General features: G+C 38.5%; 1 protein-coding gene across 1 annotated transcript in view; it reads left to right on the plus strand.

Annotated features, from left to right (window-relative positions):
- LOC127423006 (double C2-like domain-containing protein alpha) overlaps nt 1-16,660 on the plus strand; it is an 85,016-nt gene that overhangs the window by 49,966 nt on the left and 18,390 nt on the right. The window contains exons 6-8 of the mRNA XM_051666973.1: nt 1,730-1,856; nt 2,474-2,533; nt 6,361-6,566. Coding sequence (XP_051522933.1) covers nt 1,730-1,856; nt 2,474-2,533; nt 6,361-6,566 — 393 coding nt within the window. The remainder of the gene's footprint in view (nt 1-1,729; nt 1,857-2,473; nt 2,534-6,360; nt 6,567-16,660) is intronic.

Raw genomic sequence — 16,660 nt, forward strand, 5'->3', positions numbered from 1 at the left:
CAGGTTTCGGCACCAGTGTAACAAGTTCTGTTCTCTTTGGCAATAAAGGAGTCAGGAGGCATCAAAGTAGTGCAGGCAAGACTTTTATTCCTCTGCCTCAGGTTCTGAACACAGTCTGTTAACGTAGATTCAAACACTCAATCAGATAACAAAATAAATGTTTTTTAAACTCTCAGTCAGTTCATGGAAACACTCAGTAAGTGTCGAGTTTGTGCTCTCTCTCTCTCTCCACTGGTGAGCTAGTGCAGCTTTTGAGTCTCCCTTCGTCATCACCATAACAAGAGACAGGTGTTAGAGATAATTACAACCCAGGTGACAAGCCTTACCACTCTCTCTCTCCCGCAGACAGACACACGACCACACCCCCATCCCCACACACCCGTATACTTGCATTAGGACCTGACAGAGCTCTATCTTCTTCTAAAAATCTTAATTTGTGTTCTGCTGAAGAAAGACAGTCATATACATCTGGGATGGCATCAGGGTAAGTGAATAATGAGAGAATTTTCATTTTTGGGTGAACTATTCCTTTAACACATTCCACTTTACCTGCTGTTCAAACTCTCCTCAGATCACTTCATTTAAAAGCATGTTTTCCAAATGAGTAGACTAAATATAAAATTAAACAAATGACAATAAAATGCAAAGAAATCTCTTCATTTATCAAAATACTTTTTGAAAGTAACTGCATTCTGATTACCAATGATTTAAATTGTAACTGTAGTGGAATACAGTTACTCATATTTTGTATTTTAAATACTTTATGCCGTTACATGTATTGTGTTCCCCAACCCTGTTAGCAACACACAGCCAAACATATAATGCCTCAGTGCTTACCTCATATAATATCCATGCGCTTTGTACAGTTGCAAACTTTCACTCACTGTTTACGTTCTCCGTCTGAGGGAAAAGTCTTTCAAATGTCAAACAGTGATTGCAAACGCAATAATTAGTATGATAGACAGTATTGTTTTTGCAAGTGTTTTCGTGGTATGTGGAAAGACAGATTTGCTTGCCGACATTTCCACAGAAGAGCAGAAGAGCAGCTCCATCTGTTTTGAGCGGTAGTAGTCCAAGCATTGTTACTGACAACACAAATATGCAAATAAGATAATTAACACAGGGTTTTCGAATGTATATTTTGAAACCTTGGAACATGAATACCCAGGATTAATTATTAACCCACCGGTCAGAGTGCCCATGATGACCCTTGTCCACCGTCAAAAGTGCCAACAATCATAGCAACCCCTTCATGGCAATGGTATTCTCTGATGGCAGTGGCCTCTTTCAGCAGGATAATGCACCCTGCCACACTGCACACATTGTTCGGGAATGGTTTGAGGAAAATGATGAAGAGTACAAGGTGTTGCTCTGGCCTCCAAATTCCCCAGATCTCAGTCCGATTGAGCATCTGTGGGATGTGCTGGACCAACAAGTCTGATCCACGGCGGCTTCACCTCAAAAAATTACAGGACTTGAAGGATTTGCTGCTAATATCTTGTTGTCAGATACCAGATATCACGGAGAGATAATGTTAAGAACAGCAACAACATGATCTACTTCGGGATAAAGAACCAAGAATGAGTTGCTTCGGAATTATTGCAGAACCGTAGCAGAACGATGGTTACCATCTAGACATGATCCGAAAGAGTGAATTCTTCCATATTGTCTTTTGATGTTAGTAAGAACAAAGATATTTACAGTTTCTCTCTCTATCTGTCTCTCTCAGGGTGTCTGTATGCGATGAGGACAAGCTGACTCATAATGAGTTCATTGGAGAGTCGCGAGTGGCATTACGCAGAGTGAAGCCTGACCATCCCAAACACTATAACATCTGCCTAGAGCACCCCCCTCCTGTGAGTGTCTGTGAGGATAAAGCCAAAAATTCTGTCATCGCTCTTTCACCCTCATTCCATTCTGAACCTGTATGACTCTTTCTTTCGTGGATGAAAAATGAGATATTTCACAGAATGTCCAAGATGCTCTTTTCCAAACAATGAAAGTAGATGGTGACCACAGCTGTCAATCTTTGAAAAGGACAAAAAGCACCATAAACATAGTCTATGCAACCTTTGTTCTATTTTTCAAGTCTTCTGAAACCATACAGAAGCTTTGTGTAGGGAACAGACGTTATTCCAATTTGATGTCATTGACAACCTGGCATAATCAGTCGTGAGGCACTAGGTTTAAATTTATGCAAATACAAATGAGATGCTGTATGAGAGCTACAGTATGGCGGAGGATAAGATTTTCACATACAACTACTTTTATGATGCTTTTTATCCTTTTCGGGCTCGACAATGTGAATCACCATCTATTTTGTTGTATGGAAAAGAACCACTTGGGCATTCTGCTAAATATCTCTTTTTGTGTTTCATTATTGGGTGACTCCTCCAGTTTATCAGTGTAAGTCACCGAGAGTTTTATTTTTGGTGTTTGCGCACAGTAAACTATCTATATCTCTGTCCGTCAGCTCTCATCTCCTACAGCCACAAGTTCAGCTCTGAGAGGAATGTCCTGCTATCTGAGAGAGGTAAACATCACTGTACACTCTCATTTATTTCTCACTATGACTCACTATGTTCCTCCACATCAGTAAATTATTCTCCGTCCTTAAAATAATCAGCCACGTCCTAAATATTTAAGTCATCTGACATCAAAGTTGAGTATCCCTTAGGAAAGCAGTTGTCTTGTCATTTCCTGCAGTGTAGTCATTACCACCCTATTAACATACAACCTGACAGACAGAGACAGCAGTTCAGTTCTGTGCACAGTGTTAATTAGTCAAGCAGAGAAGAAAGACCTGACAAGAGATACTGGAAAGATGCCAAGGAAATGTGCAACTTGTTTTAAATATAATTTTTTTATAACTTTATTTGCTTTTGTGTGATGCTAAATCCACACTGAGAGAGTAAACACCTTTGTCACATCAGCCAGAGAAAAACTAAATTAAATGCACGTTTATTAAACAATTATATAGTAAGTACTATAATAATACCCTATTTATTACGTTGATTTCTTATCCACAATGCAATTCTTGTTCCATAATCATATCAAAATAATCGAATCAAACACATTTCAGATTTAATGATGCACCACATTTAATAAAAAAAATTCATTGAATTGTTGTCAGAGCACATGTTTACACTTCTGTAGATAGATAGACAGACAGACAGACAGACTCACATACAGCTGAAAATAACATAAACCACTATAAATACATGCAGTGATGTACACACAGCATTGCCTATGGACATAAATGACTCACTGTGTGTTTGTCTCCTGCCTGCTGTTTATAGTCCCTCTGTTCTCTATTCTTCTCCTCCCTGATGATCTTTTCTCTCTTTATCTCACCTCCTGCTGTCTCATCTCCAGAAGAGGTTCTTACAAATGTCAATGATTGAGATCACATTGTCTTGATTGTATAGCTATTTTCCTCTGAAGACCTTATCAAATTACTCTAAGCACATGGATTTATTCCTCTTTTTCAAGTAGTGTGATATTATCTTAGCAGTGTACCGGCAGTGATGTTAATACAGGTTATACTGGAGACCCTCAGGGCAGAAATACAGAGACCTGACCACACAACACTGTTCTTCTTAGAGTCTAAAGTACAAAGGTCATAGCGAAATAAACTCTTATATTAGGCCAGATGATAATGTACTATGATTTGCCTTTCAGTCCTCACAATAGAATGAATTCAATTAGGAATTTACTTACTTTAATTGTTTTATGAATTATAAATGAACCAAGACAAATGAACCTATTACAGAAAAATTATTTCACTACAAGACTTCCAGAAGTTTTTGAAATTAGAAAATGACTCATGGAGATCTTGGTCAAGATACACAGAGGATCAGCCTCCCTTCCATCTTGTATCGATCCATCTTGTCATCTGGTTATTAAAAATAAGTATTATGCAAATAGTCCAGTAATTATTGCCTCGTTGGTTAGCAACAATCAGGCCTTACATTTAACTAGTGCTGTCAATCGATTAACAATTTTAATCAATTTAATTAAATTATATGCCGTTTATTAGCAATTAACAATATTTTCAGAAAAAGACGACCAAATAAAGATATTTTAATTAATAGTAATCAACAGATGAGTAAAGCATTAATTAGATCAACAAAAAATTGGTTTTAAAAGTCAGTATACTGTTTGGTTTATTTCCATATCATTGAACATAAGCCTATCAGGAGTCCACAGTCCACAGCAATCCATTTTACAATTGAGTTCATCAATTTGTCAGAGATAGACTTCCGTCTTCCTTCTTGCATTCTTGCATTCCGTCTGTACACATGCTTCAGAAGGACGTTTTTGGTGCGTTTCACTTGTATGTATATCTATGCATTCAGCGTCTCTATCCATAAATGCTACATTTTTAGGATGCTGTCTCAAGGTAAATGTAATTTGAAACTTTAAAAAACATGTCTCGAGACCCCTGCAATCTGCTCCATCCAGCTGTCTTTGAACAGCTGATGGTTTGTTGTCTGTACAGCTGGAGTTGTGCTGACCGCACCCTGCTGACTGAGACACACAAAAACATGGAAGTGGCACTTCAAGCTTGAACTCCTTACTACAGTGGCTTGATTAATTCTGTTAATTGTTTTAAAGGTTTTTACGTATTCAGATGATTACTGAAAATTGTGTAAGACTCAGATGCTCTGGCAGAATTTGGAAGATCATTCCACAATAAAGGGACAGCGAGTGTGAAGATTATAGTAGTCAATTTTCATGGTGTTGGTTTCACGATGTGCTGCTCACTCACAGACTGCAAAAGTCAAGCTAAACTTAACTGGCAACATCTCGTCAACCACATGGTCTTCCAGGTATACACTTTCCAACATTAAAAAAATTAGACTCTTCCTGTCTGAATATGCTGGGCAGCTCCTGGTCCAAGCTCTTGCCATATCAAGACTTGACTACTGCAATGTTCTGTTGGCCGGCCTCCCCGCTAGCATGGTTTAGCCATTGCAGTTGGTCCAGAATGCTGCAGCATGTCTGGTCTTTTACTAACTAAAGAGGTCTCCTGCACTCCCCTCTTGATTTCACTCCACTAGCTACCTGTAGCTGCCCACATTAAATTCAAGGCTTTGACTTTGGCCTTCAGGACAGCTGATAGAAGAGCTTCCTCATAGTTCAACTCACTTCTTCAGGTCTATGTCCCCTCTCACTCACTGAATTAAAGAATGAGTGGCGCCTGATTGTACCATTGTAACAAGGTACAAAGTCGCTCTCTAGATCATTCACATACTCTGTTCCTTAGTGGTGGAATGCACTTCCAACCACTACCATTCTCAACATAAAAAACAGCTAAAGAAACATCTCTTCCATGATGTTTCTATATTTAAATTTTTTTTTCTGTGTGTCTGTTTCTTTCTTCTGTCTTTCTTCTGCTCTAACTTCTGTACTACTACAGCTATGATTGTATTCTATGAAACTGTGGATATTGTTGGCTTTTGTATGATGAATTGCTTATGTTCCTCATTTTGTAAGTCACTTTGGAACATAGACTTCAAGTGAGTGAATGCAGGAGGGTGCATATCCAGAGGCCTTTTTGCAGAGGTTTAATTGTGCATGCTGGAAGGAAAAACAAGAGACCATTGCAGCAGTCACATCCAGACATGATAAGAGCCTGGCCAAAAAGTTGTGCTGCATGCTTAGATAGGAAGGATCTGATAATCTGATATTATAGATTGCAAATCTGCATGACTGAACGGTCATAACGACATAGTCTGTGAAGTTGAGCTGAATGTCAAACACCCACATGTTTCTCGATGAAATGGATGGCATAAGTGTTGTTAAGCCTAGCTGAACGGTTATGTTGTGTCAAATTACAGGGTTGGCTGGGATGACAAGGAGTTCTCTCTTTGTTTGGTTAAATTGAGTTGACTTGGTGTTCTTTCATCCAAGCTGAAATGAGTGCAGGCACTGTGGTGCCATCAGGCTGGTAATGCTACTTGTCATTGGCATAACAGTGGTAGGACAATTAATGTGTCTAGATGATAGGTCTTAGCAATGCTGTGTGTATTGAAAAGAGAAGAGGACCGAACACTTACACAACTGTACCATCCAAATTGCCTTGAAAAATCTACTCATGAGATAGATTAAGGGTAACTAATTTGTAAGGTAATCAAGGGAGAAATTTTGCTGAATTTCTTAAAAAATTAGCCATATTTTTGGTTTTCAACACATCAACCAAATTTAAAAAATAAATGTTGGAGTAAGGCTGCCTTGCATTAGGAGTGTTTTACTTAAGGAGTTTAGCACAGTGAGAACAATATTAAATTAAACTTATTTAAAAAAAATATTGTGTTATTGCAGATATAAGAAAAACGTCTTTGTTTATGTGCGCAGTGGGAGAGCGAGCAGCAGCGCAATCTAGAAGAGCGTGGTCGTCTGCTACTGTCTCTGCAGTTTCTGCCCCCATCACAGATGCCAGATGGGGAAGGCCAGGTGGAAGCTAAAGAACGAGCCAAGGGTGGCCTGTGTGTGGGGGTCCGCCGCTGTGCCCACCTGGCAGCCATGGATGTCAATGGCTTCTCTGACCCATATGTAAAAACGTGAGTGTAAACATAGCTTCATGTCCATGTAAAGTTATGAATATTTCCATTTTTTATGGCCACAAAACAGCGTGCAATGACCATACCTGTAGCTAATATTAAAACAATATTAAAACAAATTATTTATTTGTCAGTTGAACTGTTGAAGCAATATAACACTCGCAGTCATGCTGTTTTGTCCCTAAATCATCACAGCTGTGATTACATGTGGCCAAATCACAGCTGTGCTGATATAGCGCCATAATAGCACTCTTGCTCGTGACATATTGCTTTTGAACAACAGTTCAACTGACAAATAAATAATAATAAAAAATAAAAAAACAAGGAGCACCTAAAACCCTCTTTTGTGTGGAATTACTTTCTTACACCACAGATCAGGATCTGCCATTGCTAGTTCGAAAGATGCGCCAAAGCCTCTGCTACTAATTTGAGTGTCAGTTTAGAACTAGTAATGAAGGCTTGGACTGTTTCTAACAAGTTATTGGAGTAACAATGACACGTGTGGGTGAGTGTGTGTGAAAGACAGAGCGACTGAGCATACAGTTGAAGTCAGAAGTTTAGATACACCTTAGCCAAATAGCTTTAAACTCAGTTTTTCACAATTCCTGACATTTAATCATAGAAAACATTCCCTGACTTAGGTCAGTTAGGATCACTACTTTATTTTAAGAATGTGAAATGTCAAATACTCATCACAGCCATTGATATTAATAATGCTTTTAAAGAGTTTTGTCTTGATCTGTTTAGTTCCACGTCTTTGTCTACTGATGAAGATATTAGAAACTTTGTGGAACCTCTAGAACTCCCTAAATTGATGACTGAGCAAAAAAATTATCTTGATTCTGAGATGATCTTGAAGGAGCTTGATGAGGTAATTAAGGCCCTGCCTACAGGCAAGGCTCTGGGGCCAGATTGCTTTGCCACTGAATTTTTTAGATCTTATGCTACAGAACTGGCTCTACTTTTGTTAGAAGTTTATACGGAATCATTAAAGAATGGAAAGCTTCCGCCAACCATGACACAAGAATCAGTCTGATTCTTAAAAAGGACAAAGATCCAAGCGAGTGTAAGAGTTACCGTCCAATTTCCCTGATCCAGCTAGATGTTAAAATCTTGTCAAAAATTTCGGCTAATTGATTAAGTAAAGTTATGACATCTCTTATAGATCAAGTGGGGTTTATTCGGGGCCGCAGCTCTTCGGATAACATTTGGCGTTTCATTAATATCATGTGGTAAGTGGCGAATGGTCAGACTCCGGTCGCTGCCATCTCACTTGACGCCGAAAAGGCATTTGGTCTGGTAGAATGGGATTATTTTTTTAAGATTTTGGAAATGTATGGGTTTGGGAGTACATTTATTGGATGGATTATGTTGCTTTATAGACACCCTGTAGCGGCGGTACAAACAAATGGATTAATTTCTGATTATTTTACTCTGGATAGGGGCACCCGGCAGGGTTGCCCTCTTTCCTCATTATTGTTCTGTCTCGCCTTGGAACCATTAGCAGCCACGATAAGAAAGGAGGATGATTTTCCAGGGGTGATGGCGGGAGGTATGGTGCATAAGTTTCTGCTTTACGCAGATTATATTTTATTATTTGTCTCTGACCCTTCTAGATCTATGCCTTGCCTCCACAGAATTATTCATTCCTTTTCTAAGTTCTCAGGATACAGAGTTAATTGGTCTAAATCCAAAGCTTTGGCTCTGACAGCATACTGCCTAATAACGGCTCAGTAACGAGTTAATTTTTACCCTTTAATAAAAAGGTTTCCAAGCGATGTGGGCAGGTGGGCTCCATTACATTTATCAATGATTGGGAAGATTAATGTTATTAAAATGAACTGTAGTCCAAAATTCAACTACCTGCTACAGTCACTCCCTATAGATGTCCCCTTCTCTTATTTCAAGCAATTTGAGAGCATAGCAAGGTCTTTCATTTGGAAAGGTAAGCGTCCCAGATTACATTTCAGTAAACTGCATATGCTGATTGACAAAGGTGGGCTAGGCCTACCCAAGATTTTGTTTTATTTGGCTCATTGGTCACTTCCACCTGAAAGAGCCCCTCCCTGGTTTTGTATTGAACAGGAATTTCAATCAAGTTCAAGCCTTTCTATCAATCTAACCGGCGAAGTTAAATTACACCATGTTATCTCACATTTGCACTCAGTATGGACAAAAGTGTCCAGATTGTTTAATTTGGATATTTATCTAAATGTTGCCTCGAGCTTATGGCTGAACCCTAAACTACGTATTAATGTGTCCCCTTTCTGCTGGTCAGCGTGGATTGTGGGGGTTACTACACTCGGTGACCTATATGAGAGTAGTGTGTTGAGGTCCTTTGAAAATTTGGTTCAACATTTTGGGATTCCCAGATCTCATTTTTTAGGTCTCTACAGCTGCACCACTTGCTCTGTACTATTTTTGGGAATAGCATTCACCCCCCCTAAAGTGGTAGATTGAGGAGGGGTCATTTAGTAGAATGGGGAAGTACAACGAGTTTGTGGAGAAATGTGGCAGGTATATATCATTTATGGATGGGTGATTATTTTTATTATATTTTTTATTTGTTTATATATTTATTTTGTGTGTGTGTGTCTTTATAATTTGCGACCACTGGGATGTTGTTGGGGACAGGGTGGGGTTAGAGATTGGGAGGGAGAGGGGTAATAGTGGGGGTTAAGATTGATTCTGTGTATATATGTTTTGTTTATTTATGAGAATCATAAAAAAATTGTTCATCTGAAAAAAAAAAGAGTTTTAATGACTTCAACCTAAGTGTATGTAAACTTCTGACTTCAACTTGTATGTACCTGCAAGCTGTGATGAATAGTAATGCTGACACTTAGTCACTTAGTTTAACTCAGCTGTAGTGTGTGGTAGTAATCTGAGTGATTGTGGAGAGATGCTACCATCGGAATTATCCTAATTTCCTCTTCTGAAGTTGCAATTCTGAGTAAGGAATAATAAACGAGGGACCATTGAATTACTGAGTAATAATAATAATTCATCGAGTCGTAGTCAACTATTCTGCTTATTCCATGGTTATCACACCTTAAGACATCGTTCAGGGTTTTATATCAAGACATTTTCTGGTTTTCATCCCTAAAATGGTCTTATGAGTGGAGCTCTTTTTTCCACCATGGATTCAGCGTCATGATTTGATACAGCCCGAGCCTCCATTGCTAGTTTGAAGACTTCACTTTAGAATTAGCAACAGAGTATTGCTATGCTAGCGCTGCATTTGTGCATGTTTGTGTGTGAATGTGTGAGTGTGTGAATGTGTGCATGAGCGAAAGCAAGAGAAAGAAGGAAAGAAAACAGAGAGATTACATGTTTGATTACCTGTTTGCGGCTCTCATCAGCAGAAACATCGCTTCAAATCAGCAAGATGTAAGTTTAAGTATACTTCTCAGTGTCGCCATTCTTGTATATAGCTTTCCCATTGCTACACAACTGTTTTATTAAGTTGCGCATGTCCGTTGACATCGCCACGTGTCAGGCTAGCAAGTAATATGTGTATGTATGTGAAAAAAAATGTGGGTGTCCGTGTGTGAGAGTGTTGTTGAGAGAGGGGGAGGTGGAGCGTGAGGGTGCTTTCCAGTGAGGCTAATTAGTGCAAAATACAATGAAACACTTGCACATTTTAAAAGTTATTTCGTATAATTTAGAAACTGTTATATTGATCAGGTCGCGGGGTTGCGGTTCTGTTGGTTGGTCACGACTCGAGTCTCTATGAGTGTGTGCGTGTGTGCGCACCCGTATGTACTGTATGTGTATCACTGTGTGTGAGTGTGGTTGAGACGAGATCGAGAGAGGAGCGCAAGGCCGCTTTTCAACCAAAATTGAAGAAATTTTGGAATATTATTGACATTTTTATCCTATGTATTTAACCAGTGTGTTTGTTTTAACTGATTATTTTGCTGTGGTAGCATGTAGGGCTCTTTTAAATAACTGAAATAATTTGGCAAAGTGACATGGTGTTGATCAAGATCTGGAACTACTTCATAGCGGTGCGTTTTTACTTGAAAAATAATTTCACACCTTAGAACGTCTGTCAACCAATCAGAATCAAGCATTCAACAGACCTTAAGACCTTAAAATTAAGCTTACAACACACAAATAATTATAATCTTTCATGTCTTTATTGAACTCATCCCATTAAACATATACAGTGCTGCACTTTTGGCAGAACACGATAAGATGGTGGCGTAGAGAGTGAGCTCTCGAGTAGAATATTTTAGAAAGCCCCCTAAAATATTTAATTAACATTTGAAGTTATTCAAATATGAAAAAGAAAATGGGGAGTAAGATGGAAACTAGGTGTAAAACCAAGAAATCTACACAGCCTGCAGAAATATACGAAGATGAGGGTATGCACTCTCACAGCGGTCCACAAGCAAGCAACCACAAGGGAAACTTGACGTGATTACCCGGAGAAACTGTTGATCTGGATCTTATTCTCGCTAAGATGGAAGAGAAACTTACGGACATCGAGGGTCGCTCCAGATGTAATGTCAGAATATATGGAGTACCCGAAGGTGCGGAGAAAGGCTTTCCAACGATGGCCTCATTTCTGGAGAAATTCCTTAGAGAAAATGTAAATCTACCAGATGAAACAATTCTCCAAATTGAAAGAGCCCATAGGGCGCTCAGCGTGCAACCTCCGACAGACGCACAACCACGATCAATCATGGCTAAATTTCTACGTTTCGTGACCAAAGAACAGATACTCTGGCAGGCCTGGCAAATGAGAGGATTCTCATGGCAAGGGAGGCAAATCAGTTTTGATAACGATTATGCCCCTCAAATTCTTCAGATGAGAAGGGAGTACGCAGAGATACAGGTGCATCTCAATAAATTAGAATGTCGTGGAAAAGTTCATTTATTTCAGTAATTCAACTCAAATTGTGAAACTCGTGTATTAAATAAATTCAATGCACACAGACTGAAGTAGTTTAAGTCTTTGGTTCTTTTAATTGTGATGATTTTGGCTCACATTTAACAAAAACCCACCAATTCACTATCTCAACAAATTAGAATATGGTGACATGCCAATCAGCTAATCAACTCAAAACACCTACAAAGGTTTCCTTAGCCTTCAAAATGGTCTCTCAGGTTCACTAGGCTACACAATCATGGGGAAGACTGCTGATCTGACAGTTGTCCAGAAGACAATCATTGACACCCTTCACAAGAAGGGTAAGCCACAAACATTCATTGCCAAAGAAGCTGGCTGTTCACAGAGTGCTGTATCCAAGCATGTTAACAGAAAGTTGAGTGGAAGGAAAAAGTGTGGAAGAAAAAGATGCACAACCAACCGAGAGAACCACAGCCTTATGAGGATTGTCAAGCAAAATCGATTCAAGAATTTGGGTGAACTTCACAAGGAATGGACTGAGGCTGGGGTCAAGGCATCAAGAGCCACCACACACAGACGTGTCAAGGAATTTGGCTACAGTTGTCGTATTCCTCTTGTTAAGCCACTCCTAAACCACAGACAATGTCAGAGGCGTCTTACCTGGGCTAAGGAGAAGAAGAACTGGACTGTTGCCCAGTGGTCCAAAGTCCTCTTTTCAGATGAGAGCACGTTTTGTATTTCATTTGGAAACCAAGGTCCTAGAGTCTGGAGGAAGGGTGGAGAAGCTCATAGCCCAAGTTGCTTGAAGTCCAGTGTTAAGTTTCCACAGTCTGTGATGATTTGGGGTGCAATGTCATCTGCTGGTGTTGGTCCATTGTGTTTTTTGAAAACCAGAGTCACTGCACCCGTTTACCAAGAAATTTTGGAGCACTTCATGCTTCCTTCTGCTGACCAGCTTTTTAAAGATGCTGATTTAATTTTTCAGCAGGATTTGGCACCTGCCCACACTGCCAAAAGCACCAAAAGTTGGTTAAATGACCATGGTGTTGGTGTGCTTGACTGGCCAGCAAACTCACCAGACCTGAACCCCATAGAGAATCTATGGGGTATTGTCAAGAGGAAAATGAGAAACAAGAGACCAAAAAATGCAGATGAGCTGAAGGTCACTGTCAAAGAAACCTGGGCTTCCATACCACCTCAGCAGTGCCACAAACTGATCACCTCCATGCCACGCCGAATTGAGGCAGTAATTAAAGCAAAAGGAGCCCCTACCAAGTATTGAGTACATATACAGTAAATGAACATACTTTCCAGAAGGCCAACAATTCACTAAAAATGTTTTTTTTATTGGTCTTATGATGTATTCTAATTTGTTGAGATAGTGAATTGGTGGGTTTTTGTTAAATGTGAGCAAAATCATCACAATTAAAAGAACCAAAGACTTAAACTACTTCAGTCTGTGTGCACTGAATTTATTTAATACACGAGTTTCACAATTTGAGTTGAATTACTGAAATAAATGAACTTTTCCATGACATTCTAATTTATTGAGATGCACCTGTACATAATGTACTGAAAGACAGAAGAGTGAAATTCAAAACGCTGTATCCCGCACATTTGAAGGTGCTATATGAAGAAGGAGTGAAGATCTACAGCACAATCGAGGAGGCATCGCAGGATATGTTAAGAAGAGGATTCCAGTGCAGTCTATTAGCCCTCCAGACACTCTCATGGAGCAGATTCGGCAATTGACTTGGCAGAAGAGCGGCAGGTGCATGGCCAGGCGTGACCCTCAACGAAAGGTAAACCAAGTTTCAAGGAGAAGCTACTGTACAAACTTTTCGGCGAGAACTGGCAGCTGTATATTTATCATCTTCATAGCTTCTCCACTGACTTGATACTCCTTGGACATGACCTGCAGGGCTAGTGTGGGGGGGGAAAAAATGAAAAAGGTAATTCAGACAAAAATATATTTTTTTTGTACACCATGCTTAAATAGCTTAGTTCTTAAAATGCAATTCAGAATAATCGGGACATGTTAAGGTAGACGGTTAAAGGTTTTTTTTTTTTCGCTGCTATCCTCCAGGGCCCCTTCTACGGATTTTGGAAGAGGAGTTTTCCCTTGGAGCTACTTAGTGTTGGCTCGATTATAGTCATGAGAATGGCTTCAGTTTTGGAAGTTCACTTTGTGTTTTTCTTATAGATAATTTTCACTTCTAAGTATTTGTTGACTGTTGGTCTGTTATTGTTCGCTAAAATAAAGGGGAAGCTATATGTAGTTAAGATATTTTGATTAATAATGTTTTATAACTCAACTTAAATGCAAAGTATGAAGGATGCTTCATTTAATGTTAATGTTGTACTCAGTCTGGTTAAAAGAGGAAAGATTATATCCAAACTAAAAAAAGGCAAGGGAAGATATTGTGTTTCTACAGGAGTCCCATTTAAATGATGCAGAACACGCAAAATTAAACAAAATGTGTTTCAAAGAGGTACATTTTGCTTCTTATAAATTAGGACATAAGAGGGGAATGGCCATACTTGTATCCAAAAAAATTTATTACGAACATATAACAGATTAAATAGACATAGAAGGAAGGTTTATATTGATAACAGGTAGAGTAGAGGGAAGCACGGTGAGTTTTTTGAATGTGTATTTTGAATAGTCCTCAGATCAAGCAGAGTTTAAAAGAAGAAATTACATCATACTTAGAGACAAATGATAATGGGGAGGTGGCACCACTGATACTTTGGGACGCACTTAAGGTAGTGGTGAGAGGTAAAATTATAGCCATTACATCTAATTTAAAGAAATTTAAATGGCAGAAATTACAAGATCTAGAACTTAAACTAAAAAGGTTACATAATGAGCACAAGGCTACACAGAACCCTAAGGTTAACAGTTAAAGAGATTGACGGAAATATACTCACAGGAAATACAAAAGAGACTCCTGGTCTTAAAGCAATGGTACTATGAGGTAGGGGGGAAGACATTAAAATTTTTATCATACGGACTAAGAAAGCAACAAGTGGACAGAGCCATTAATAAAATTAGGAACCCTAAAACAGGGGAGGTGCAATGTAAACTAGAGCAAATACAGCAAAATTTTGAAAATGTTTATAGAGTTCTTTACTCTCAAACCACATGTAATAATGATCTGCAGACTGACTCACTCCTAGCCTCATTAGACTTACCTCCGGTATCAGAGGAACAAAGTCAAACTTTATTAGCTGAAATTACGGTGGACGAACTAAAAGTAGCTGTGTTAAGATTAAAGGCAAGTAAGTCTCCAGGAGCAGATGGCTACCCCACGGAGTGGTACAAATCTATTTTTTAACAATTGGCCCCAACTCTATTAAGAGCATGCAACTGGGTAGTACAAAAAAGGGAAAGTTTACCCTCATGGAGAGAAGTGATTATCGCAGTCATACCAAAGTATGGGGAAAGATAAACTGGAATGTGGTAATTATCGGCCAATCAGTGTTTTGAACATTGATTATAACTTGTTCACCTCCATTTTAGCAAGATTCTTCCAGACCTCATTAATGTAGACCAAACAGGCTTTATATGTCAAAGTCAAGTCAAGTCAACCTTTATTTATAGAGCAACAGAAGTTGACCCAAAGTGCTTTACAATCAAACAAACAAAATGACAGGGTGATATAAAAACAGATTGATTTAAAGTTAAATATAAAACATAATAAAATAAATAAAAACATTTAAATACAACATCATGTATTTATCCATTTCAAACTGTTCAATGATCTATTCAAAAGCTACAGAATAAAAATATGTTTTTAAAGAAGATTTAAAAATGGCTAATCATGATGCTGACCTTACATGGAAAGGGAGAATATTCTATAGATTAGGACCTATCACAGTAAAGGTACGATCATCCTTAGACCTATAGCGGCAACGAGGAACCCTCAATTGAAATTGATCAGAAGACCTGAGCGCTCTGGTGGGGGAGTAAGGGTGTAGAAGGTCACTGATATATTGGGACACCAGACCAGATAGTGCCTTGTAGACAGAAATCAGAATTTTAAAATCAACCCTGAATTTCACAGGAGTAGAGATGCTAAAACCAGGGAAATGTGATCCTTTTTTTGACCCTGTTAAAAGCCTAGCTGCCACGTTTTGAACCAGCTGTTGGCGGGATAACGCAGTTTGGGGCAGATCAATGTACATTGAGTTACAATAGTCTAACCTTGATGTGATAAGTGAGTGGATCACAATTTCCAAGTCTTTATGGGAAAGAAAATGTTTTATTTTAGCAATAGAAAAAATTTTCTTTTAGATTGGAGGAAAACCACTGGAGGGCCATACCCTGGATGCCAACCATATATTCTAGACGATTGAGAAGAACACTATGGTCGATAGTGTCGAACATGGCACTGAGATCTAATAAAACTAAGATGACAAGTGAACCTGAATCCATGGAGAGTAAAATATCAATAGTGACTTTCAACAATGCAGATTCAGTGCTGTGCAAGGGTCTGAAACCAGACTGAAATGTATCTAAAATGTTAAATGTATTTAGATAGGAGTAGAGCTGCGAATAAACCACTCTCTCCAAAATCTTGGAAATAAAAGGCAGTTTGGTGATTGGTCTGTAATTGTTGTGTATTGCCGGATCCAAAAATGTTTTTTTAACAAAGGATGTAGAATTGCATGTTTAATATCAGAAGAACTTTACATGTAATTAGATTCATCTCAAAGCACAATCTGGAGGCAGCAGAAGTATTAGCAAAATTTGGTTTTCACAAGAAATTTATTGAAATAATCAAAACAATATACAATAAGCCATATGTGAGGATTAAAATTAATGGAGATCTATCAGACCCATTTGAATTAGAACAGGGTACATGACAGAGATGTCCGATATCCCCCCTTCTTTTTGCCTTATTCATTGAGTCAATGGATTAGACAAAATTATAAAATTAAGGGAATAGATATGGGATCAGGGGAACATAAACTAGATCTCTTTGCTGATGATATACTGATAAATTTGGGTCAGCCTACAAAGTCACTCCCTGTACTATTTGACTTTCTAGAAGTGTACAAGACAATATCTTTTTATAAAGTTAATATCTCAAAGACTCAAATATTAACAATTTAATTATGACCCACAGACAAATTAAAGGGAAATATAGCCTGAATTGGGATGTAAGATCAATTAAATATTTAGAAGTAAATTTATCTGGAGACTACCTTAAGCTCTTTGCTTTGAATTACA

This window comes from Myxocyprinus asiaticus, chromosome 32 (genome assembly GCF_019703515.2).
Source record: "Myxocyprinus asiaticus isolate MX2 ecotype Aquarium Trade chromosome 32, UBuf_Myxa_2, whole genome shotgun sequence".
In the NCBI taxonomy this organism is placed as follows: Eukaryota; Metazoa; Chordata; class Actinopteri; order Cypriniformes; family Catostomidae; genus Myxocyprinus; species Myxocyprinus asiaticus.